General features: G+C 47.6%; 1 protein-coding gene across 2 annotated transcripts in view; it reads left to right on the forward strand.

The window, feature by feature from the left end:
- Positions 1-2,997: 2,997 nt before the first annotated feature.
- RAB40C (RAB40C, member RAS oncogene family) overlaps positions 2,998-24,527 on the forward strand; it is a 61,691-nt gene continuing 40,161 nt past the window's right edge. The window contains exons 1-2 of one of the 2 annotated variants that reach the window (XM_006278174.4): positions 2,998-3,104; positions 3,482-3,801. In XM_006278174.4, the coding sequence (XP_006278236.1) occupies positions 3,648-3,801 (154 nt within the window). In that variant the 5' untranslated portion in view covers positions 2,998-3,104; positions 3,482-3,647. Of the gene's footprint in view, positions 3,105-3,154; positions 3,246-3,481; positions 3,802-24,527 lie in introns of those variants that run through there. The other variant, XM_019493129.2, reaches the window with a different exon arrangement.

Raw genomic sequence — 24,527 nt, forward strand, 5'->3', positions numbered from 1 at the left:
GTAAATAGGAAAAGAACATAGATACTACTTCTCCAAGAGTATGGCCCACAGCCTCTGAACCTGAAGAAGAATGACTATTAGTAGTGTCAGTGCAGGACATACGACACACATTTGAAAGGGACCAATTCCACCCAACCAGAAATGCTTAGAATAGCAGGAGCAACCTGTCTTCAGTGTCTGCTGCCTAACCCCCAGTACCATGGTCAAAGTCCTGTTCCTGTTCCAATTGCTGTATAACTCCTTCCCTTGGGCTGTAAATTGAATTAAACCAAAGAAAAGAAATTTCAACAGGGGGTGATTTCAATTGGATTCTTCAAGTGTCCTGAATTGCACATATCTAGCTATTTTCCCAGTGGGGAACTGTCCCTGAGGGCCAGGTAAATTCCCATGCTTGCATTCTTTTTGCCACTTCTTCCACGACCTGACTAGCATGACCACCAGTGTCAGCTGACTGTCCTTTATTACAGCTGGTAGCTCCCTAGGTGTTCCTCTGTTCTGTCCCTAATCAGCATTTCCTCATCCTTCCAATTGCTTTGATGTCCAATTTTTAAATACAGGTGTGGCCTCTCCTCACCACCCTGTCACCTCCCTCATTGCCAAAATAAAGGAAGTATCTTTTTTTTGCTACCAACTTTGCTTGGACTTGGATTCAGTTCCAGCCTGGAGGCTTTACCTGGCTCACCAACCTTAATAGCTAAGCATTGTTCTATTTTTAAATGGGAACATGTAAAACCTTAAGTGATCTGCTTTCTCTGCGTGCTTATACAGAGCCAGATCTAGTTACATTAGTGACACATCTGTTTTTCACTGAGTTTCACTTCTGCCGGCTCAGCTCTGGGGGAGGGCACTCATGTTGATTCTAGCTTGTGCTTCACCAATAGCATTGTTTCCTAAGGTTCAGTTGCAGGGCCAGTGGCTTGAAATGAATACAGTGGGGTTATACAGGTGTCTCTGCAGGTATCTGGCATGCAAAAATTTTATTTTTGGTAATGGGGTATGAGATGGAGAGAGCACAGCATGGCTGTTGGAGGCTGGGAAGGGAATGTCCAGGGACAGCAGGTAGGAAAAACAACTCTTTGCTTTTATTCAGTGCATATTTAACCTGGGGACTCTGAGATGCAAAGAGCATGAAACCCCATGAACGATGACATTTCCATAAAATCGCTTGTCAACAGAGCTCCACTTTAAGGATGTGTCTACAGAGCACAATGCAGTATTGTGTAGAGATACCAAATGCATATTACTAGAAGCAATATGGCCTCATGAGCTCAATACTTGGCAGGTTAGTATACCCAGCTCCTCAGCAGAGACAGGACCATCCTGGGGTGGGGGGGAATGGGGTCGGGGTGACTGCCCCAGGTCCCATGCTTTGGGGGGGTCCCGTGGAGCCAGGTGGAGCAGCCACAGTGACTCCACGCTGCCACTGGCTTCACATCTGGCCGCTCAGCACCCCCACCCCCCTTGCCGCTGAATGTGCTGCCAGCTTCTTTGTGTCCAGGGGCAGGGCCCTGCACAGGCTGATTTACCCTGAGCCTCACACCCTGCTCGGGTCATCTCTGAACAGAGGAGATCAGCTTGGGTGCAGTGCCACTCTAACACCGTGGCTATGCTGCTTCCAGCATCTAAGCCAGCTGGCTCTGAGCTAGCTTGAGTACCTCTGCACAGCACTGCAGTGTGCCTGTAAAAGCATCCTAAATACCTGATCCAAAGCCCATTGGAAGGAGTAGAAAGACTTCTCTGGTGTAATCCTGATTTTTAGCCTGCCTATGTCACATCTTGTCTGCCCTCCTCAGCCTGCTCTTTTCCACACGATTGTGCCTCAGCAGAGCTAAATCCAACTACACTTCAAATCAGTGATTTCCATCCTTTTTAAATAGATCACCTTTGGCACTGAAAAGCAACACAAGATCTACTGTGTGCTGCCATGCCCCCCCCCCCCCCCCAAGGCTGTGGGGAGGGAAGGGGAGGGCAGCTTGACACAGAGGGAGAAAAAAATATTTGGGGGCGCACCTCCCCAGCAGGTAAGTCCCACCCGGTCAGGGCCCCACTCAACATACCCCAGCTCCTGCCTCTGCATCACTGTCCCTCACTGCGGGGGCCTCCATCTAGCCCCTGCTCCTTCTCTCCCCCGTGGACTGACCTGCTGGGTTGGGGCATGCGTGTGCATGCACATGGGCACTTAGTCCCCTACCCCAGCCTCAGATCAACTCCAAGAGTCTCCAAGATCTACCGCAAGAGGCTTTGAGATCCACTGGTTGGTGACCAGTATCTTTAAATGTATCTTTATGGGCTTGGTGAACTGAGGCTCAAACAAAGGACACCTTTGATCTTTGCCCTCTGTCTCTTCTGTCAATAATTTCCCCTTCAGGCTTGTAAGGCCTGACTGACAATTTCCTTGCGTGGGGGGAGGGGGGTTGTTTGTTTGTTTAGTTCCTTGCATAGAAAATGGGGTGGCCTGGTGGAGGTGTGTCAGAGCCCCTGGGCAGGGAAATGGATGTGGAAGAAAATGCTGCACTGGCTCGTTAGCGCGCTCCATCACTACGCCAGCCCGGGGCGCATGGCTCTGGGGAGCTCGCCCACCCCTGCAGTGCCCCTCGCCTTCTCGTCGTTTGACCCGGGTTCTTAATGCCGCCCAGCCCAGCTCCGAGCTGGGCCAGGAGGGAATGGCTGGGAAGCAGACGCACCGCCTGAGCCTTCAGCAGACTCCCGGGTCACGGCTCGACCCCCGGAGCTGGGGATGGAGGGCGGCGCCAGCCCTGACAAAAAGCCGCTGCTGCTGCTGGACCTGCCCCCAGTGACGAGCTGGACGTGTGCGGCCCCGCCCCACCCGCTCCAGCCAGCCGCGCAGCATGCCGGGAAATGTAGTCCGGGCTCCGAAGCGGTGGCGCGCCCGGTGGTTCCGCAAGCGACGGGCACTCGGATTGGACAGGGCCGCCGGAGGGGCGGGGAATTCTGGCGCGGGGCGGGCACGGCGTTGATGGACGTGGGCGGGGGCCTATGGGGGGGCGGCGTTTGGCGGGCGGCCCAGGAGGCCTCTAGCTCCGTGGCTGTCCCGGGCGCTGCGCGGCGGCTGAGCGGGGTCGGGTGGAGCGGAGCCGTGCGGGGTGAGTTCCGTCCCGTCTCGTCCAGGCGAGGAGCCGCGGCCCTTTGTGCGGGAGGCGGAGGCCGGCAGGGCCCCGGCGGGGGTCGAGCGCGGGCGCCGCGAAGCCCGAGCGATCCCGGTGTCTCCCCGCGGGCGGGCGCAGGTGCGGGGCCAGGCCGGGCCGGCCCGGGGCGCGGCGGGGGAGGGAGGCTGCGGCAAGCGGGGCGCGTCCCCGGGCCCCTTGCGCTGCGCTGCGCTGCCCGGCGGGGCGAGGCGGCTTGGGCCGCTCGGCTCCGACCTGCCGGCCCGGCGCTGCCGCCTCCGAACAAAGGGCGTCCCTGGGCGAAAGCGCCCGGCCGCGGCGGGACCTCACCGCAGCGCCCCCTTCTCTCCTCGCAGGCTCCCGGCGTCGCGCCAGACAGGTCCGCGGAGGATGGAGGGCCCCTGCTGAGAGCGGCGCTTCCTCCTCGGCGGGCTGGGCTCGGGGCCCGGGAGCTGGAGCTGGAGCCGCGGTGCCCTCTCGCGCTGGCTGCGTGTTTAGTATGCGGATGGTGCCCCCTCACTAATGAGAGGGAGAATGGGAACCCAGGGAAGCCCTGTGAAGAGCTATGATTATCTGCTCAAGTTCCTGTTGGTAGGAGACAGTGATGTTGGAAAAGGAGAAATCCTGGAGAGCCTTCAAGATGGAGCATCCGAATCCCCTTATGCCTACAGTAACGGTAAGGAGCCTTGGGAGGGAGGGGTGCAGGGCTGCGAGGACAACACAACGGTGTGGGGAGAAGCTTTATCCACAGCTTCATAATTGCTCTGAAGCCTACGCAGACTGAGTTATTGTGGAGCAACATTGCACCGTACGCAGTTCTTGGTAGATACGCCACACGTTTTGCTCTGCTGTTTGCTCTAGCTTGGTGTAGCAGTTTATCAGTTAAAAAAATGCATTTGGCTTAACAGGACCTGCATTAGTCACCACCTTTCTGTTTGCTCCATGTCCCTTGCAGCCTTAAGAATCCGCTTCCCAGAGTCATATTGGTGAAATGATCAGGAACTTGTCCCCTGATACCTGATGTCATCAATAGACATACAAGGCTGTCATCACAACAGTGCTGTTTTCAAGCATAACATTGCTTGTGCCTCCAGTTAAAAAACAGTCATGGCATTTTGGAGCATCAGTAGAGAGTTAACACAAGCATCCAGCTGTATAAAAAGGGAGTATCCAGAGGTTTATGCCAAAAGAACAATGAGATTAGCTCAAATCTAAAGCTTTTGTGACTGAGTACTTGGGGTACTGAGCTTAATCTGTCCACCTCCTGCAAAATCAAGGCTTATAATGGAAGCCCTGACAGACCATTAACTAAAATGTCACAAGACTATAATTAAGAGCCAAGGAGTGGAGCTGCGCTCTCTTTTGCATCCACTCGCAGCAGTTAAAATGTAATGCTGCCTGGCAGGGTGCAGGTCCTGTGGCGATTTGCAATCTGTCATAGTTCTTACCATCCCTGATGCAAAATAGTAGCCTGAAGGGTTTGATAGAAGCAATCTCATTCAGGCCCTGGAACTCAGCATCTTCACAAGAACCAGCCCTGGGGCTGTAGCAGTTGGCACTTGGAGTTTAATCTGAAAGCAAGAGGCTGAGAGAATCAAGAGCTTGTTAACACTTGGGATGGGGCAAACTGATTCAGAGTTTAAAGGAGCAGTGTGGCTTGACTTCTAATTGTAACAAATTCTTATTATGCATCATCCTCAAGAGGTTCTGTAATGGTGCTTTACAGATATCCATGCAAAGAGGATAGTTTGGGGTTAGGATAGCTGTGAAATCACGGTAGCAAATTAAGGGGCTATGGACAAGATTTGATGTAAGTGCTATCATTCATGTGTTTGGAGACAGCTTGGCTCACTTAATGCCTTTTCCCAAGAGGTATTGAGCATCTGCAGGCCCCCAGGAAAGACCTGAATACATCTATCCTTGGGTGAGAGCTCTTTGAAACTGAGAGCTGCTGTGCTGCGCTTAGCATTGCCCAAAAGGAAAAAAATGCAGCTCATAAGAGACACTATTGACACCATTTCTATTGGTACTTCTAAGGTTCTAAAAGCTGCACTTCTGTTGGAGAGGGTTATCTGTAATCAGCTAGAAGCAGGTGATGCAGGAAAATCAGTGCGATTCAGTTACAAATGTGGACAGCAGGACAAGTAACTTACTAGCAAATGTACTGGTGAAAAATGATTCCTGATATAATCAAAAGGAGTTGTGCCTCTGCAGTCATGGTGTATACCAAGGATAGGCAACCCCCCAGCATAAGTGCCAGCGTGTGGTACATGGAAGCATTTTGCTTGGTGCACATGCCTCTGAGTGGACGGCGGGGAAGGGGCCAAGTCTGTGCTGCCACAACAAGGATTTAAACCCCTCAAGGCTCCCACACCATCCACCCCTGGGACACCAACATCTTATGAGTTGAGGTTGCAGGTGTTTTTGGCACTCTGACCAAAAACATTGCCTATGACTGCTGTATACTGTAAAGCAATACCACATCTTTTCATTTAAAAAAAATACTAATAAATTAATAATTTTAAACCCTGCCCTAGCTCTCTTGTGTATGCTACTGAATCCTATTTTAAATGTAGCTAATTTTACTAAGTCATGTTTTGAGTGTCACTGCCTGCTTTGATATTTTCAGCATTTAATGGTGCTCTTGCTAAATTGCATGCCTTTTGAGTAATGGGAGTAGATAGCCAAGAATTTTACAAGCATTAAAAAAAAAAAACACCACTCAGATAAATTGCAAAGCTATCAAATTTTCTTCATCTTCAGAACAATTAGAATGCAGAGTAATGACAATACAAGCTTCCCTGCCAACTGGCTTCTTATGTGACTGGGTAGAGCTAAGGCCAGGTGTGAAAACCACTTAAGCTTCTGTGACCAGGCTGAGATTGCCAGCCTAAGGTATTGTATAGATGATATGAGGGCCTGTGCAGTAAGAGCTGAACAGATACTGCTAAATACTCCTTGGATACCCCTAAAGAACCATCGGGTTTGGTCAGTAGTGGCCCAGTCTTGAAGCAGTACCCTCAAGATAAAAGGCTGTCTTTTACTAGTCTTAAACTATCCAGTATTCTCTCTCCTTAAAATTGTTACCAGCAGGCTGAAATACTGTGTAAAGGGTCTTTTATGTAAAACCTAGAGACTGCTAAATACTGGTACCTCCTATTTTGTGGACAACTAGAATGCAAAACTGATGATGCAGCATCTTATAGGGACAAGAGGACTGTCTTATAATTTAAAAAAATGGCATGCATTTTTGGGGTGCTCTTGTGGTTAGCACAAGTCAGTCCCCAAGCTGGAATTGCTAGTCTTTGCTCCTTTGGGAGGGGGTAAATTTGATAGTGTCTATATGCTTAGCCCCTCGGGGTGGGGTGGGGTGGTGCGGAGGGGAGTGACCAGTGTTCTGGAGTTCCATTATTTCCTCTGCCAAGCAGGACCTCCCATTATATAGGGCTTGGAAGTAGGACGGGAAATCCTTAGGACAGATGCACAAGTACTGAGCTAGTCTACAAGGTGCCACCTTGCCCTGCCTTCTCACTCATTCAGAGAGGCATGTGCTTTTGTAGGTTGCTACCTACTCTGTCAGGCGCTATGAATGGACTGAGAAAAGTGTACAGCTTAAAAAATATATGCTATATCTGATTACTTATCTCTTTAAAATGTACTTTGGTGTTTGGAAGTAGGGCCTTCCATGCACCTGAACCTCAGCTTTTTCTTGTCCACACTCTACCAAGTTCCAGCAAGGGTCTGTATCATGCAAATTCTTACCATTCTGAGGAGTGACTAGGTATGGGGGCTCAACTGAGGTAGTAGATGGAAATGCAGGATACAGGACCACTTTCATGCAGTCAGGCAGCCAACATGACATTGCAGCTTCAGAAACTGGGTCCAACTGTTAAGATGTGACATTATAGCTGAAAGTGATGCTTTCAGGAAAAACTGCTTTTTTCATCATTTTCTAGTCTGAGAATGCAGAGTCCAAAGGTCATGCCTGAAAGCAGATCTGTAACTTCATAGATTACATCAAATTTGACAGCTCCATTTGGAATGACTCTTGGTGCCTAGCAATGAGGTCAGCAATGGTCTTTATAAATACCTCCTTCAAACTGGAATTGCTTTCAGTACACAGTGATAAAGTGGTTACCATCTGGAGGCAGTCTGGCCCCTCATGGATTGGTGTGATTTATTTTAGCCCTGGTGAGGTGCCTGTATCTCAAATTACCACAGGTAATGTTGATGCCCTTGATTATCTTAGCAGAGAAATCTAGGACTGAAGGACCCTGAGATACAGAACTGCCACTTGGTTCTTAGTTGGTGGCTGTTTGAGGTACATATCAAGACACATGGATGTAGAAGCTGTTCTTTTTTCCATTCGTTAGAACTCCAGACTTCAGGAAGGTTGTGGTGATTGTGCCCCTGATGTTTGCATTATCTCTTGCACCCTGTGGCCAGCTGTGTTCCCCAGTCTTGCTCAAACCCTGCAGGTGTGTGTGCCCATGTGTGCATGTTATTTTCCCTCACTAGTACTGACTGCATAAAGAGAACCATGTTGTTAATACATAGAATACATCTTCTGTAGGGCTTGTACTGAATTCTTACTTGCGTTTTGCTTGGTTCAGTCGAAAGGTCCCTGAAGGCCGGAAGAGGGCCAATGTTGTGCCCATCTTCAAGAAGGGGAGGAGAGAGGACCTGGGCAACTATAGGCCACTTAGCCTAACTTGTATCCCAGGGAAAATCCTGGAAAAAATCATCAAGGAATTTGTGTGATAGGCTTGTAGAAGTTAGGATTCTGAAGGACAGCTAACATGGCTTCATCATGGGCAGGTCTCGTTTTACCAATCTCATCTCCTCCTATGACCAGGTAACTCACCACCTGGATAAGAGAGGAAGTCGACATTGTATACCTAGACTTCCAAAAGGCCTTTGATCTGGTATCTCATGATGTTCTCATGGGGAAAATTGGAGGATTGCAAGCTTAACTGCTCAACAGTTAGGCAAGTGAGTAGGAAGCTGGCTGCGGGGTAGGACCCAAGGAGTTCTAATGAACAGATATGTGTCATCCTGGTGAGAAGTGGCCAGTGGTGTCCCTCGGGTCCATGCTTGGTCCAGTGCTTTTCAACATATTTATCAATGATTTGGATGGGGGGGGGTGAAGAGCTCACTGGCCAAGTTCACGGACAACACCAAGTTATGGGGAAGCGTAGTCGTGCTTAAAGATAGGCTGCAAATACAGGCAGACCTAGGCAGGTCGGCAAGTTGGGCGGATTTGGTCAAGATGAAGGTCAACATAGAGAAGTGTAAAGCGCTCCATCTCGGGACTAACAATCCCCAACATATTTACAGGCTTGGTGGTACCATGAATGAAAGGGTCCGGGGGGTAATAATAGACCATAGTATGAACATCAGCTGTCAGTGTGATGCTGTAGCCAGTAGGGCAAACAATACTCTGGCATGCATCAACTGATGCATCTCAAGCAAAACCAAGAAGTGATTCTCCCGCTTTACTTGGCATTGGTGAGACCACAGCTGGAGTACCGCATCCAATTCTGGGCACTGCACTTCAGCAAGGACATGGAAAAGCTTGAGAGAGTCCAAAGAAGAGCCATCCATATGATCAGACTTGCAAGGCAAGTCATACGAGGAAAGGCTGAGGGACTTGGGTCTCCAGCCTAAAAAAAAGAGAAGGCTGAGAGGGGACTTGGTAGCAGCTTACTGCTACATCGGGGGAATGCATCAAGGGCTCGACAAACAACTGTTCACCAGGGCACCCTTGGGGAAAACCAGGAGTAATGGCCACAAACTCCTGGAAAACCATTTCAGGCTTAACACTAGGAAAAACTTCACAGTTAGGGTGTCCAGACTGTGGAATAAACTCCCTCCAGTGGTGGTTCAATTGCCTACCCTGGAAATCTTCAAGAGGAGACTGGATGGTCACTTCGCTGGGGTCACCTGACCCCCAGTTGTCTTTCCTGCGTAGTGCAGGGGGCTGGACATGATCATCTTGCAAGGTCCCTTCCAGCCCCTTACAATCTATGAAAGGGAGAGGCTTGCATTTCAGGATGGGTCACTCAGATACGCAGCTCTGAAGCAATCCTGCCAACTGTCAGGCTTGGGCAGAGGAAGCATGATGCAGACTGTTCCAGGAAGGGTTTATTTTTCTTCCTCTACCTCCCTTCCCCAAAGCATTACAGGTTGCCTCCTTGCTATTGCGGAAGTGCCCCTACCAGTAGTGTTGTCAGTAGTGGGGCCTGCTTGGAACCTGTGTAAAGGTTTCCTTTTCCCTCAGCTGAGCAGGCTCCCTCTTTTCCATCATCAGCTTCTGTCAGTGGCACTGGGGGGCCAGTTCCATCTGCTTCTACATTAGTTGAGATGCAGCAAAGCTATGTGCCTTGTCGCATGTGACTGACTTGCCCCTGAACATGCAGTTACTTCAACACTTGGATGGCACAGTTTGTTCTGTCCTTGTCTGCTCCCTGGTTATTGGTGCAGCCATGAGCACTCAGGTGGGACAGACATGTTCTGACTGTTTCTCCTAGCTCTCCAGAGCCTCTGGGTCTCTAGGAAGAAGATGTTCTGAGAATGCCTTTGAATGGTGTCTGCTTTGCTGAGGGGAATCCTGGTGTTCTTGGCAGGAGCGCATGCCACTTGGTTAAAGCTGCATCACCAGTCAAACCTCTTTTAAATCAAAGCAGCTCTTGCTTATGCTAAAGTAATCCCATCCAGCTTGTTTTCTGACTCAGCTGAGAAAATGACTCTGTTCTGTGCTTCCTCTCAACCAGATGAGTAATGGGAAAGCATCCTTGTTCTCGAATGCTTGACAGCATGCGCAAGTGATGCTTGTGGGCATGTGACAAGATGCTCAGCCTCCACTGGAGATGGGGCTTTTCTTAATTACACTAATGAGGATGAGTCTGCATGTATTATGCTTCTCTGAGCACAGGCGTCAAAACACCTTCTGCACTTCCATGGAAAAATCCTACCTCTCTTCCTGCTTACTCCCCTAGAAAAGGATCTATCTGGGGGGGAGGGGATCTCTTCTAAAGAGGTGGTTTTGGACTGGAGCAGGAAGGATTAAAAAGGCTTCTCCCCAATGGCCTTCATTTTAAGTAGTTTTAGAAAGAAGGTCCATAATAGATGCAGAATTGTAAGTCAAGGCTGCAGTGCAAACAGGCACTGCTCCAAGGAAGAGTAATCTCCCAGAAGGTATCTCGCATTTGCTCACTCAGGAGGGTTCTGGGAAGTTTTTTTTGCAGCTGTTTTTTATAAAATGACCCAAGGCTTTGCATAGAAGAAGGTAAACTAAATGCTGAAGGAGCTCTGTTGCTCTGAGAAACTGTTTGAATTTCTTCCAAGATTTGTTCATACAAGTGCAGCACATGTAAATTAGGCTTTAAGTTATGAGCTGTTGATGCAGGTTTCCTGGCTTCTTCTCTGCAGTCTTTTAACTGTCTATAACTTTTGATAGAAAGGTATAGTTAACTAAGTTAAGAAAATTTTAAAACAAGGTTTCCCTCTTCATCCTGTGCTGCTGTAGTTGTCAAGTGAATTAGAACAGAGTAATGGACTTGCAAATTGCAGAAGCAATAAACGTCAGCCTGGAGTGGAGGCACATGGACTTAGCTGGCACCCTGGCTTCTAGCTTGGGGATTTAGGCTGATGTTATTTCTAATCTTTTCTTGGACAGCAGGCAGGTAGCTATACAAATAGAGATGGATGTGCTGGGGAGCCCCTAGGAAGAAACTAAGGTACATATACCTGACATGGGGTTTCTAGACCCCAGAGATGATACGAAGTTTGGTGGCTTTGAGACTGCCACAAATTTTAATTTGAACTAAACCATTAAGTTGATCAAGCCACACACCCAATTGCTCTCTGTGTCTACTCCTCTAGCTTGTCTCCATGCATTTCCCTGCGGCTGGGACCTTTCACAGAGTGGGTTGTTTTTCCTAAGTTCTGTTATGTCTGGTTCCTCTAACATGCAGTCCAGCCCATGAGTGCCAGCATACTTCCAGTCTCCTGATCTAGGGCACTATCTGCATTTTGCCTGACTACTTAGCAGCCTTGAAACTACCCAGTAGCTCATAAAATGGCAGATTCATCCTTCTTGCAGCCAGTGCATGCAGTGGGGGGAAAGAGAAGGGATATAGTCTTCCCACCTCTTTCTCCCTCCTCATTCTTATTCTATTCCTGCCAAACTTCTGAGATCTTCAAAGGAGAGACTGCTTCCTTGTCTTCCCACCTGTACCAACAATTGGCTTCTCAGCTCCCTGTCATCTTTGTTTTGTGAGCACTATACTGCAGCATGAACATTCAGTGATTGTGTTTAACTTGAAAGATTCAAGTGGATCTTCTTAAGGTTGCTACTTATAGTGTCTCTGTAATGCTGCCAGACTGTGCCTGGGAGTGCTGCTGTGAAGAATGCCCCAGTTCCTCCCTCGTGCTTCCCATCCACTGGATCCTGGAAACAAGTCAGCAGAGCAGTCTTGGAGATGAGAAGACTGAAGTCCAAAGGGTTGAGGACAGGTGCTTTGTATCTTTTTGCTGAATGGTGCCAGTGTGTAGCAGTCTAGCCTTTCCCCTTTGGGGGCTGTACAGTAAACATCTCTGGTCTTCCCTATTCTTCCTAAAACCTCTGGGTGGGGTGACTCATGCCATCTGCTCTGAGTTGCTCCACGTCTCCTGGTGCAGAACCTGCATCTCTATAGTTGCCACTACGTTTATGAGCGGGCTTGTGCCAAGCTGAGTATTCACTGAAACATTATCGTGATCCGTCAGAGGCCCTGAGGAGGCATCATTAATCCTGATGCCTCTTTCCTACTTTCTTCCCTCTCCCACCTGGCTGCATGCTGTTGTAGGGGAGGGGGGTGAAGGCTTGAAGGAACAGCATTTTGCAAGTCTGTGCGGACATGGGCTGTCAGATTGGGTGGAAGTACTGTCTCCCAAACACTGTAGGCTGACAGAAGTTACTGTTCATTGTCTGGTATAATCTGTATTAATTGAAACTTTTATTTTGAGGTTTCAGCACTCTGACATGAGATGGATTCGGGCAAAAATCTTATAAATGAAGCCATGCTATCAAGTTCCCTTAGCGGCTGAGAAATTAATCTCCAGGGAATAACTTCAGTAGAGCTGTGCTGGGCATGCTGCTAGGAATCTCCTCCTTCAATTGCTTGAAATGCTGTCTAAGAGGAGAACGGTTGTTATAGTAATCATGTCTGCCAGCCCTCTTGCCAGTATCCTTCAGGGAGATGTTGCTGCTTTTTCAGCCAGGGAGCAGAGCTCTGCTCTCATCAGAGTGAGCTTTGGATCAAACAGTTCCACCATGACTTGGTTCTCCCTTGCCTGCTTTTTGACTGTTTTCAGAAACAGTGATTCCTAATGCTCTGTGCTGCTTGTGTTTCACAGAGCCTTTCTGCTTGAAGGGAGTTGGAGGTGGGAAGGACACCCATTCTAAGTGTGGCCCATGGCCAAGATTTATCCCATTTCTCAAGGTCTTAGAGACTGCTTAGAATTTTTTTACTGTCATTGCAACTACCCTGAGTTCATGCTGCTTAGGATATTGCAGGACTGGGCCTGGTTAGTTCTTCAGGAGGGCTTGGTTTGGGGTAGAATAGTTGTGGGTAAGATTTATAAGGCTGGGAGTTTTTTTCAAGATGCTTCATGGATATTTGGCTGTGCTTGTATGATGAATTTCAGGCGACTCCACAGTTCCTGGTTTTATTTGACTGTTTAGCTGTGGCTGAGTCCCGAGTTTATAACAAAACTTTATAGATTGTTTCGGCTTATAGATCTGGAGTTAGGATATTGTCTTTAATAGCTGGCAAAGCTTTTATTGCTGTCTCACTCTTGCAACAGATTTATTTAGCAGACAGTGCCTTTATGCTTATCAAGTTAAATCTACATACTGACAGAGTAGCATCCAGCTTTTGGAGGAAGGGTTGCAAGTTCAAAATAGAAGTTATGTTAGCAGCATGCATGTAAAACCTTTGTCATCCTTCCCTGTCTGCTTTGGCAGCTAAGTGGTTCCTGACACATTTTCCTCAAACTCTACTTTTTATAGAGGGAGAGGAAAGCATCTTCCTGTTGTATCTGAAATGGCGTTGGCAGTAGCTGGGCAGAAAGCTGGAGCTTTGTTTTATGAGCAGCAGTGATTCTGGCTCCCAAGCTTTAGCTCTGTTCCCATCCCTTGGCCTCCTAAACTTCATTTTCTCCAGAAACTAGCTGTGGAGGGAATGAGAAAGTATAGAAGCATCATGCCACGTGGGTCCTAGCCTATTCCAGGCTTTGGTGGAAGCAGTTGGATTTAGCTTCAGAAATAGTGTTGATTCCCTTCCTACAAATACTTGGTGTATGCAAGGGCACACCTGAAACTATTTTCCTTGGGAGTTGAGGCTTGAGTCTGAACTGTTTGGTGTATAGAGAGAAGTCCTGTTTCTTGTTTTGTTTTTTGCAAGCAATCTCTTTGATGGCAGGATTTAAACATGAATTCGGATGACTTAAAGCACTCTTGCTGAAACACACTTTTTCAATCTTCAGGAGAATAGAGCAAAATATGTAATATTGCATAACATTCTGCCCTTCTACAACTTCAGAAAGCTGATGCTGTGAAGCAGTTTGGGTATTAGCAGCACTGTATGGTGCTGTGGCCATCTAAGCATGTCATGGAAGTGCATGAAGCTTGTATGCTGAGATTAAAACACAATATTTGCTCGTGGGGCACCATTCTGAAGAGGGAGTGAGGTGTGCAAAAAAAACCCCAAAACATTGACAGGATATATCAAACAAGTGTCAGTCTAGATGGTGGGCAGCAGTAAATCTCAGGGTTAATGCCCATTCTTTGAAGTAGTGTATCCAAACTAGTTTAAGAATTAAGTAGTTCCAGGCCCTGTCTGGAACTACAAAAGCCCCTCAGCCTTCTGGCTGATCTTTATCGTGTTAGTCTCACGCTCCCATCATTATAATTGGCTTTTTTTCTCCTTTGTTTGAGAAGTTACGGGAAAAAAGTATGACAAAAATGGCGCGCAAGAAATTACTAATGTTGTATAACATAGAGTTGTGTCCAGAGGCTCAAGTCGGGAATCGGGTCTTTTGTTCTAGGCATTGTGTTAAGAGGTGCCTAGTCTATACCCCAGGCACCAGAGGAAGTCGTAACAACTGGCAAGTCTTTCGTCTTTCCAGCTGGCCTTGTTCTGGGATACGTCTTGGCTGCAAAAAAAAAGGTGGTGGCGGTTTTTCATCATGAGAAATGTTTTCACTAGAATTTTACAGCAAGATAAACAATGCACTGGGTGTATCTAAGCAAAGTCAGCACTATGCCCTTCCCTCCTACAGCTGACTTCACCCAGCTACCTCCTGATGAAAATTGCATAGAGCCTTGATAGCTAATGTGTAGTTGTTAGGGTTTTCATCTGTTATCCTGACTATTTCAAGCACCTTTTGGGGGCGGGGAATACACTGAAGCCTGTGTTCTCGTATATATTCCCTATAACATTGGGTTAAAATTCACTGTGCCGTTTTAAAGGGGCATGGTATATTTAAAATGCTTGTAGCCAGACGAATATTTAGGGATAATATGAGAGGCAGTTAGTTGTCACAGTGTAAAGTCAATCAGATGGCAGGGTAGATATACACCTTTTATAGACTGAATAAATAAGATATATAGCACACGCTCTCATGAACCCAGGTTCACTTCATCAGATGATGTGAAAGGACAGCCTAGAGCAGAGTATAATGTGGAGTGAGTGATTAGAATACAATATGTAGAAAAGCAGGAGAGAGAGGGAGTAACTTGGTGTGAGGCATACAAGCAAAAAACGCATAGAAACAAAGGTGTTACAAAACCAATCCAGGTAACGAGCCGAAAATCCAGTGTCTCTATTTAAACCTCATGAAACATTGTCCAGTTTCCATGTATCATAGGAATGATATATGCCCATGGTATCTCATTGTAAAAATGCTTCTCTTTCTCTCTCATGTGAGTCTCCCCTGGTATATCAGGCCAGGGGTGCAAGCATTCGAGTCTGTCCCATGCGGCTGCAAGGGCCACTTGAGATTCTGCTGTAGGTCGTTATGGGTGCTGCCATCTTCACAGTTGTGGCTGGGAGCATTGTAAACCTTGTGTCTTTGATGTACATACCCAGCTTTTCCAAATCTTGCCAAAATGCTGCAGACTTCTAAAGTTTTTGCACTTTGGACGTAGTCAAAACATGCCAATTTGGAGAGTACACTGTTTGAATGCTTTCCTAGTCTGGGGTTGGAATGTGATAATTAAAATAACATGACCTATGCAAGCGGACTCTGTTAAGCAGCTGGTTTTGGTGAGGCATGGTGTCTGTGAGAATTTTGCCTACGTGTCAGTAAGTAATAAAAGCATTTTGAGCAACATTGATTTTTAGAAGCTATATGCTACTATGTTGGCACTGTAAGGAATGCAGCTGGTACAAGTGTCTTTGCTTTTAAAAAAAAAAAAAAAAAAAAAAAAAGTGGTGGGGGTCACTACTTTCATGCATGGCTTTTGAAGTGCATAACAGGCTGCTTTGGGTCTTTGACTGTGTGGGTTCAGTACCCTGGGCTGCCAAAGTATTTCAGTAGCACACAGCATTGGGAGGGGGATCTGAAGAAGTGAAACGTCAACTCTGAAGCTTCAGGCTTTTGAACACATTTTCTTAAAATCATGCTCCAAAATCAACCTTTTGACCTTACTGAGTATATATGGACTCAGACTAGATCTGTAATTGTATCTGTATTGTAATCCAGCAACAATGCAGATTGTTATGATGCCCTGTGATTTTCTTCATAGACTGTCTTTTGTTCCCAAGTGCAGCTGTATAGTTATATGGAGATCTGAACTGTAAAGCATGAAGAAACTCTTTTGTCTGTAGTGGCCTCTGTGCATAAAATCAATCTTGATTTTCTTCTAAAGAACAAATCCACTTAACATTCCCATTCTCGACTGACTCATAACTGTTTCTGTGGCTTTCTGGGTGCCCACTGGAACTGTTTGGAGTTTTAGAAACAGATTTCCTTTTGGCTCAAAATGCAATTTTTGAGATGCAATTGCCTTCCTTAAATGAGCACAGAACAAAGTTCCCCTGTGTGGGAAAACTAACTGCCTGCATTCTCTCCACTGGATTGTAAAGAAAGCAGCTAAAAAATAGTGTTCTAAAAATCTGGAGTTTTTATAGGTGTTTGCATGTTCATTCTGCTGCTGTCTATCTGCACCAAATGTCCAGTGCTTGCTTCTCTTATGCTGTTGTCTGTGAACTTCTGTTATTGGGGAAGGGAATGTCTTAATAAATTTTAAGTGCTTCACAATCTAAATCTTAAAATAAAAAGAGCTATGTCCAGGTTACAGGAAGGAATTGAGAGGGCATTTCATTTAAAAAAATCTTTCATGATCTTAGTCAGGTTGCAGTGTTGTAGAATGATGGTCCAAAAGATGTATGAGGCGCAAGGATTCTCTGTTACCTTTTCCTAGACTGACTGTATAGTTTTCCTACATGTGAAGAAAGGTACCTGATACCTGAAAGCTTGTTAACAGTGCTCTTAACTTATATAATTGGTCCAGTAAAAGATATCACAAAGAATCCTTGCCTCTCAGTCATAATCTTAGTAACTTCATGTCATCGGATAAATTATCCTTCATTTCTAGTAACTCTTGATGTCCCTGGTTCTACGTCCCAAAATAGCTTACTCAATGCACCCCACTTTTTGCGCTGAAGTCCCAGGTAGTGGGCACTTTTTGTGCTGAAAAACAAGGAGGAATCCAAGTAATTCATTTTTAGGTGGAGGTAGCTAACTTGTGGTTTCTGTGGGTTGCTTCCAAACATCACTCCTTTATGTCTGGCAATGTATCTCTAGATTCACAAGAGGAAGAGTTATAACCTGTGAGCCAGTGTTATGATGACCCATAAGTGCTACTTCTAGTAACAGAAAATTAGGAATGAAAAGGTAAGGCTTGAAACTCTGTAATCCTTTTTGTGGCATACAACAAGAATAGACTTTGCATTTTGATATTGCTCTGAGATGCAAGTGTTACAGGCTGTAGAACAGATGGCTACAGGATAGACTGGGTAGAAGACAAGCCAGTGTGCTGCGTTGTCCCAGCAAGATTTTTATAGTTACTGTTGCAGTTCTGGAGTGTCTGTAGACTGAGAACTTTGCTTGCTGTTCTCAAGATTGAAATGTTCTTGTCTTCTCTCTTTTGTATTATGCCATTATCAATCTAGTTAGCACTTGATCTGGTCTAACTGCTACAGCCCTAGGATCTCATGTACTGACCTGCAATTTACAATCTTCCTTTTACTGTATCTTTAACAAAGGTATGAACTAGGATGTATATGTCAGCCAGAAAAAGTACAGACTTGTGTTTACTAGCTCACCAGTTATGGCGTGCGCTTGCTCGCTCTCTCTCTCTCCAAGGATTTCTGTAGGATGATTATCTCTTAGGGCTTTGTTACACAATACACTGTAAGCTTCTCAAATGTTGATCTGTGTTAGTGTTAGCTCGAGTTTGAGTAGTTTACATGTTCAGGTGAGCAGGGACCTTGAGGACTGAAAGGTAAGATTTCCACCCCACCCCCAATGACCCTTGACTGACTTGTAGCTGCTAGAGCAGGCAGGGAAGGGGAACTCGACTGCCAGGGCAGAGTGGCTCGGTGGGAGCCCAGGGGCTGCAAACTAACCCTTCGTGGGCCCTGTGAAGAACAGCTCTGGTCTATGACATAATTCTGAACTGAGAAGCTCTATTGTTTGCCAGCTCTTACAGATCTCTGTTCAGACTGCTTCAGTGTTAAATACATTATGTTTTAATAGTAACTTTTTTTTTTTTAATTCACAACTGTTTATCTTCTTGTAATGGTGTCATTTGCCTGACCATGGACTATAAGGGAGTGGCTAATTCCTAGGCTAATGATAGGAATGCATTGTATTCATTGCCCAAAGGCACCATGTTCTGCATACAGTACTACCATCTCTTCACTATATCACTGAGGATAGGGGGAACCTAAATACCTAATGCTTTCTGTGTACATAAGATTTTTCTCCCATTCCCTAGCAGCATGATTGCTCCGGCTGAAAGCCCTGTTGGACTAATATTTTAGTTGTTGCATACCATCATGTAAAACTCTCTAAGCTGCTAGCAGTTGGTGTATTTCTGCATTAGCATATTTACCAGGTCCATATAGCTCTCTGGCGTCATGCTGTCATCTGACTAGTTTTGTTAGAAATGGAATGACAAACTGCTTGCATTTCAGTGTTGCCTTTATAAGCGCAAGTGAACAATTTGGATCCTGCATAATCGTGACTGATAACTTGCCCTTCATTTGTCTTGTGCCAGCCGGAAGGACACAGTTAGGTATGAAAGGTCAGGTCAGGCCTTGGGATCATTTTGGATTTAGCTTCTGTTTTATGGGGGTTACGTATTTCTCACTGGGTGTGTCTACACATGAATTTACACACACCTAAACTTAATGTGCCTTAGTTTAAAACGCATTAAGGTGATTTAGGCATGTGTTTACACATGCATGCCTTAAGGGCTCTTAATGCAGCTCACTGGGTGAACATCGTGGCAGCCTGCTCTGGGCAGCACCCTGGACAGCCCCCAGAAGCATGCAGCAGGTTAGCTGGGCAGTGCAGCCCAGTGCCAGCTGAGGGGGTGGGAGCCTCCAATCCCCCTGGATATGACTGGCCTGGCCCCAGCCCTGGCTCTAACCCCCTCCCGGTGTTCCTTACTTCCCAACATCAGACAAGAGCAGGCTGGAGCTGAGTCCATGGGGCCCTGAGCTGCCGCTGGGCACAGCAATGACTGTTCTGCAAGGCGCAGACACTGGAGCTGGAGTGGCAGTTTTGACAGCAGTGGTCCCTGTCGGTGTGCTGACTGACTTGAGACTTATTCAGCAGAGGGGGCAGGAAGCTCTCAAGGGCAAGCACAAGGGAAAGACTCCCCTGCAACTCTGTGCAGGGGAAGGGGGCAGTGCAGTGCAGGTAGGGCCTTCGCTAGCAGTTCTCCCACACCTCTCCCTTGAAGCATGTTTGCTACCATGGCAGTTTAGCCCTGCAGTTGCAGGACAGCTCACCTGCCCAGGATTCAGGTGCCCTTAGAAGCCTCTGCTGGGGATCCTGCCCAAGACAGGTGGCAGCCTGGGACTGCATCTGCCCCCAGCACCCAGCCTTTATGCCAGATGCTGCCCCGGAAGAGGCGGCATGAGCTCCTGGGGGCTGTGTGTGGCTCAGCTTGGCCAGCAACATGGGCGGGGGCTCAGCTCCCTCCTTGACCTACCTGATCCAAGGCTGAGTCCTTGCTTGTGTTGCCCGCAGTCTGCCCAGGCTGAGCCACGCAGAGGCCCCATGAACTCACACTGCCTATCCCATGGGCAGCTTCCAGAAGAGAGGCTGGGCGCTTGCCCAGGACAAAGGTAGTTGGAGCATGGAAAGCCATACCAGGCTCTAGGGGCAGACAGAGTCCCAGCCCACCTGCTTTCCTGGCCAGGAGCCCCAGCGTGGGCTTCTAAGGGTGCCTGAATCCCAGGCGGGCAGCAAGGCATCCCACCCCTGCAGGGCTGAATTGCCCAGCCAGCAAACCTGCCCTGATGGAGGGGCATGGGAGAGCTGCTAGAAAAGGCCCTGCCCACACTGTGCTGCCTCCTTCCCTTTCAGGGAGTCATGCAAGGGCCTTTCCCCTGTACAGGAGCCCTTGCGCCCCTTACGCCCCTGCCGACTTAGTCCCAAGTCAGTCGACACACCAACAGGTACTGCTGCTGGAACTGTTGCTCCAGCTCCAGCATCTGTGCCTTGCAGAACAGCATCCACCACATCTTCATAGTTTCATAGTAGCTAGGGTCAGGAGGGACCTAAACAGATCATCTAGCCTGGCCCCCTGCCACAGGCAGGAATGAATGCTGGGTTCACAAGACCCCAGACAGGTGATTGTCCAACCTCCTCTTGAATGTGCCCAAGGTAGGGGCGAGGACCACCTCCCTGGGAAGTTGGTTCCAGATTTTGGCCACCCTAACTGTAAAATATTGCCTTCTGATCTCCAACCTAAACCTATTCTCCATCAGCTTATGACCATTGTTCCTCATCACCCCAGGTAGTGCTGGGGAGAAAAGAGCTCTGCCTATTTGCTCTTGATCCCTGCTGATGAGCTTGTAGGCAGCCACCAGGTCCCCCCTCGGCCTCCTCTTGCTGACTCTGAACAGGTTCAGGTCCTTCAGTCTCTCCTCATAGGGCCTGTCCTGCTGCCCTCTCACCAAGTGGGTGGTCTTCCTCTGAACCCTCTCCAGGCTGGCCACATCCCTTTTGAAGTGCGGCGCCCAGTACTGGACGCAGTACTCCAACTGCGGCCTGACCAAAGTCGCATACGGGGGGAGTATCACCTCTCTGGACTGGCTTGAGCTGCACCTTTTGGATGCATGACAAGGTATGGCTGGCCTTGCTGGCTGTGGTCTGGCATTGGCAGCTCATGTTCATCTTGGAGTCAGTAATGGCTCCAAGATCCCTTTCTGCCTCTGTGTTTTCAAGAAGGGAACTCCCCAGCCTGTATGTATGCTGTGGATTCCTTCTCTCAAGGTGCAGCACCCTGCATTTGTCTACGTTGAACCCCATCCTATTCTCGTCTGCCCACTTTTGTAGTCTGTCTAAATGTAGCTGCAGCCTCTCTCTCCCTTCAAGTGTGTCCACCTCACCCCACATCTTAGTGTCATCAGCAAACTTGGACAGCGTGTTTTCCACCCCCTTGTCCAAGTCGCTGATGAAGATGTTAAACAGTGTGGGCCTGAGGACAGAGCCCTGGGGTACCCCACTGCTCACATCTCGCCAGGTTGAGTACAGCCCGTCCACCACTACTCTCTGGATGTGCCCCATCAGCCAATTTTTTACCCATCCAACTGTGCAGGCATCAATGCTGCAGTCACTTAATTTATTGATGAGGATGGGGTGAGAGACGGTGTCAAAGGCCTTCTTAAAGTCTAGAAAGGCTATATCCACAGCGACACCATCATCCAAGGATTTAGTTACTCGGTCGTAAAAGGCAATCAGGTTGGTCTGGCAGGACCTGCCTTTGGTGAACCCATGTTGATTGCCCCTGAGCATGATCTCCCCTGCTGGACCCCACAGATGTGCTCCTTGATGATTCTGTCCGAGATCTTCCCGAGCACCGAGGTGAGGCTTCTTGCCAGTGCCTGGTGGCAGCGCGGGATCCCACAGGCTCAGCTCTGGCCCACTTGGTCAACATGGACAACATTAAGGTACCTTAAGGCATCTACACGTGGGTTAAGGTGCCTTAACTAATCGCACCTAAATTTAATACTTGCTTTATGCAGGTATTAAATTTAGGCACAATTAGCCTAGAATCTCCTTTTGTAAGGGACATTAAGGGCATAGATATATAGACCCACACCCTTAATGTACCTTAAAAATGGCTAATGCACTTTAAATCGCCATGTGTAGATGCACCCACTAACTTGTATAGGATCTCACTGACTATAGATGTATCAACATACAGAACAGACTTCAGTGAAAATGTGCAGAACTGGAAAACAGGCCCTGCTTTGTGCCAGGTAATGCTCAGGGCAGCAGTTTCCTTTGAATAGGTCTGAGTCCATTTCCAGAGCCTGATTTCGTGCTCCATTTTACAGTTCTTGAAAGCTGTGGCAGCTCAGCATGGCTGTTCTCAGAGACTCAGGAAAATTTTGCTAAAGGGTGTTTGCAGAAGAAAGAGAAGGGGGTGAAGGGCAAGAGGACAATTAGTGTTATATGGGACCTCTTAGGCTTCCTGCATCTATGGCTGAAAAGGTGGGGATCTTTTCTGCTGCAGTGCAGGAAGTGCTCATAATGACACCTGGCAGAACTTCCTGTTGTTCATTGTGTTCCTGTCTCGAACTCCGTGGGGGGCAACCATCTTTTTAAATTGGCCCTCTTACGTTTTTCTGCTTCCTTGTAGAATATAGCCATTCTGCAGGAAAATGGGTCCCAGATGGCTGCTGCCTGCTATAGTATTTCAGACAAAAGAATTTGTGGGGAACATAATCATTCCACACTGACATTTTAAAATATTGATTCAGCACTTCCTTTTTATTCTGTGAACAGGCTTGTTCCCCTTCATCTTCTTTTGTACTTGCTGGAGCACCCTTGAAGCTGGGCATAAAGGTCATGCAAAGTCTGCCAAAAACAATTACTTGTTGACCAGCTAGTGTCTGGCTTTTTGTAGGTCCTCTCTACCCTGCAACAGATTAAGTGAAGTTTATGCCAAATAAGGGAGCTCACAGCTTCTGACTAAGCTCTTGTATCTTATTACTTATTGTAGTGGGAGTGCCTTGCTCCCCAGGTACCTGGATTTCTCATGGGATGAGAGGACTATAGGGCTGGGGGGGGCACCTCAGAAGGTCTCTTAATCCATCCCTTGCTTAAGGCAGGATCATCCTTGACTGAACCATCCCAGCCAAGTGTCTGTCTAGCCTGCTTTTGAAAATTTCCATGGATGAATATTCTTTAACCTGTTTAGATTGGCCTTTTCTCTGTGGCTGTAGGTGACAGGACTAGGAGCGAGCAACGGCCTCAAGCCTCAGCGGAGGAAATTTAGGTTGGAGATTTAGAAGAGCTTTCTGATTGAGGGTAGTTAAGCATTTGAATAGGCTATCTCCATCCTCGTAATAATTATCCATGAGGTGTTTGAAGATGGTCATCAAATCCACCCCCTACCCCAGTCATCTGCCAAACTAAATAATCCTACCCCTTTCAGCTTTTCCTCATAAACCATGCTTCCCAGGCCTCATAATTGTTTGTTCTCCACTAGACTCTTTCCAATCTTTCTTGAAGTGTGGAGGCCCAAAATTGGACACAGTACTCCAGGTGAGATCTCACCAGTACTGAATAGATCAGAAAAATCAATAGGGATGCGCCAGTAAAGACTTCCTTGGCTGATACCGATAGCCGATTTTATTTACCAAGTATATTGGCCAATACCGATCTGATAACTGATTTACAGGAATGCAACTAGGCAGCGTGGAGAGTGGCGCCCTTCAGGTAAGTCTGTGGAAGGGAAGGTAGGGGTAGATAGTCCCCCATAGTGAGAGAGGCAGTGGGGCAGGGGCAAGGTGGTGAATGGGACCCCAGGGTGGGGGTGGGGAGCGGGACTGAGTTGGCTGCTCGCCCAGAGGATCAGTGTCCTGGCGCTTTAAAAATCGGGGTGGGGGGTGTTCATCAAATGAGTTTTTTAATTCAAGCGCTGCCACCACCATTTTTATAGTGCCAGGATGCTTTTAACTGAAGCGGGAAGGGCAGGGGCAGGCTGCCCACTGTGGGCACGAGGCTCTCCACTCTGCTGCCTTTGCCCTGGGAGCCACGCACTGGCCATACCACATCCCCTGCCCATCCAGCAGTGGGAGGCACAGCTTGCCGCTGCCACTACTGCCAGACGGGTAGGGGGCATGGTGCAGCCAGGGCGTGGCTCCCAGGGAAAGGCAACAGGATAGAGAGCCCTAAGCCCAGTGGGCAGCCCACCTGCCCTTGCCCCACTCAGCTCCACTGCGGTTAAAAATGTCCCGGCATTTTTTAAAATGGTGGCAGCAATGCTTGAACTCGTATATATACAATGATTGTTTGTTTGTCTTTATTTTTAAAATATTCCCAGCAAGAGCACACCTCTGGTTATATTCAGTTTATTTTCTACTGTAACCCTCCCAGGTCCTTCTCTGCAGTACTGCAGCCAGTTACTCCCCAGTCTGTATTTATGCATGCAATTATTCTGTTTTATGTGCAAAATTTTGCACTTGTCTTTGCCATACCAGCTACTTTAGTGTAACCTCTTTAGAAGAATTATGGTGGATATTGCAATCTCAACATGAAGATATAGCAAGGTCAGTAGGGCACCAACCATCCTTTCAGAGAACAGAGCTAGATATACTGTACCAGGCTGGTTGGCAAGTTGCAGACTTCAGTCACTCTTCTTCCTTCAGTCACTTGTTTCTCTTGGAGTAAAACAGGCAGAGTTGTTACTCTCCTCTGGGAGAGTTTAATCCTCTTCCATTGCACTGCCTCGAGTGGGGGTGGGCTCGGTCAATTCCTGGTCCAGATTAACCAACTAAATATTGAAAGGGGCAAGAAGGAAATGCAACCCTTGACTTGCTAGGCTCTCTGCTGCCAGCTAAACTGGAAGCAGTAGGCCATTGCTTTTGGTCACAGTTAGCCAGATGTTTTGGATGAGCAGCTGTTGAATTTAGCTCATCACCCAGGCTATGAGTCATACTGGTGGCTTGATGAGGAGTCTCTGGTTATGTACAAAACATTCCTTGCTGATGGAACTAACTGCCACAAGAGTCCAAGATTTTGTCAGTGCTTGAGAGAGGAAGTTAGGCAGCTTGTGGCTAATTTTGTCAACATTTTAAAGAAAAGAGCCCCTTGTGCTTTCAG

This window comes from Alligator mississippiensis, chromosome 13, assembly GCF_030867095.1.
Source record: "Alligator mississippiensis isolate rAllMis1 chromosome 13, rAllMis1, whole genome shotgun sequence".
In the NCBI taxonomy this organism is placed as follows: Eukaryota; Metazoa; Chordata; order Crocodylia; family Alligatoridae; genus Alligator; species Alligator mississippiensis.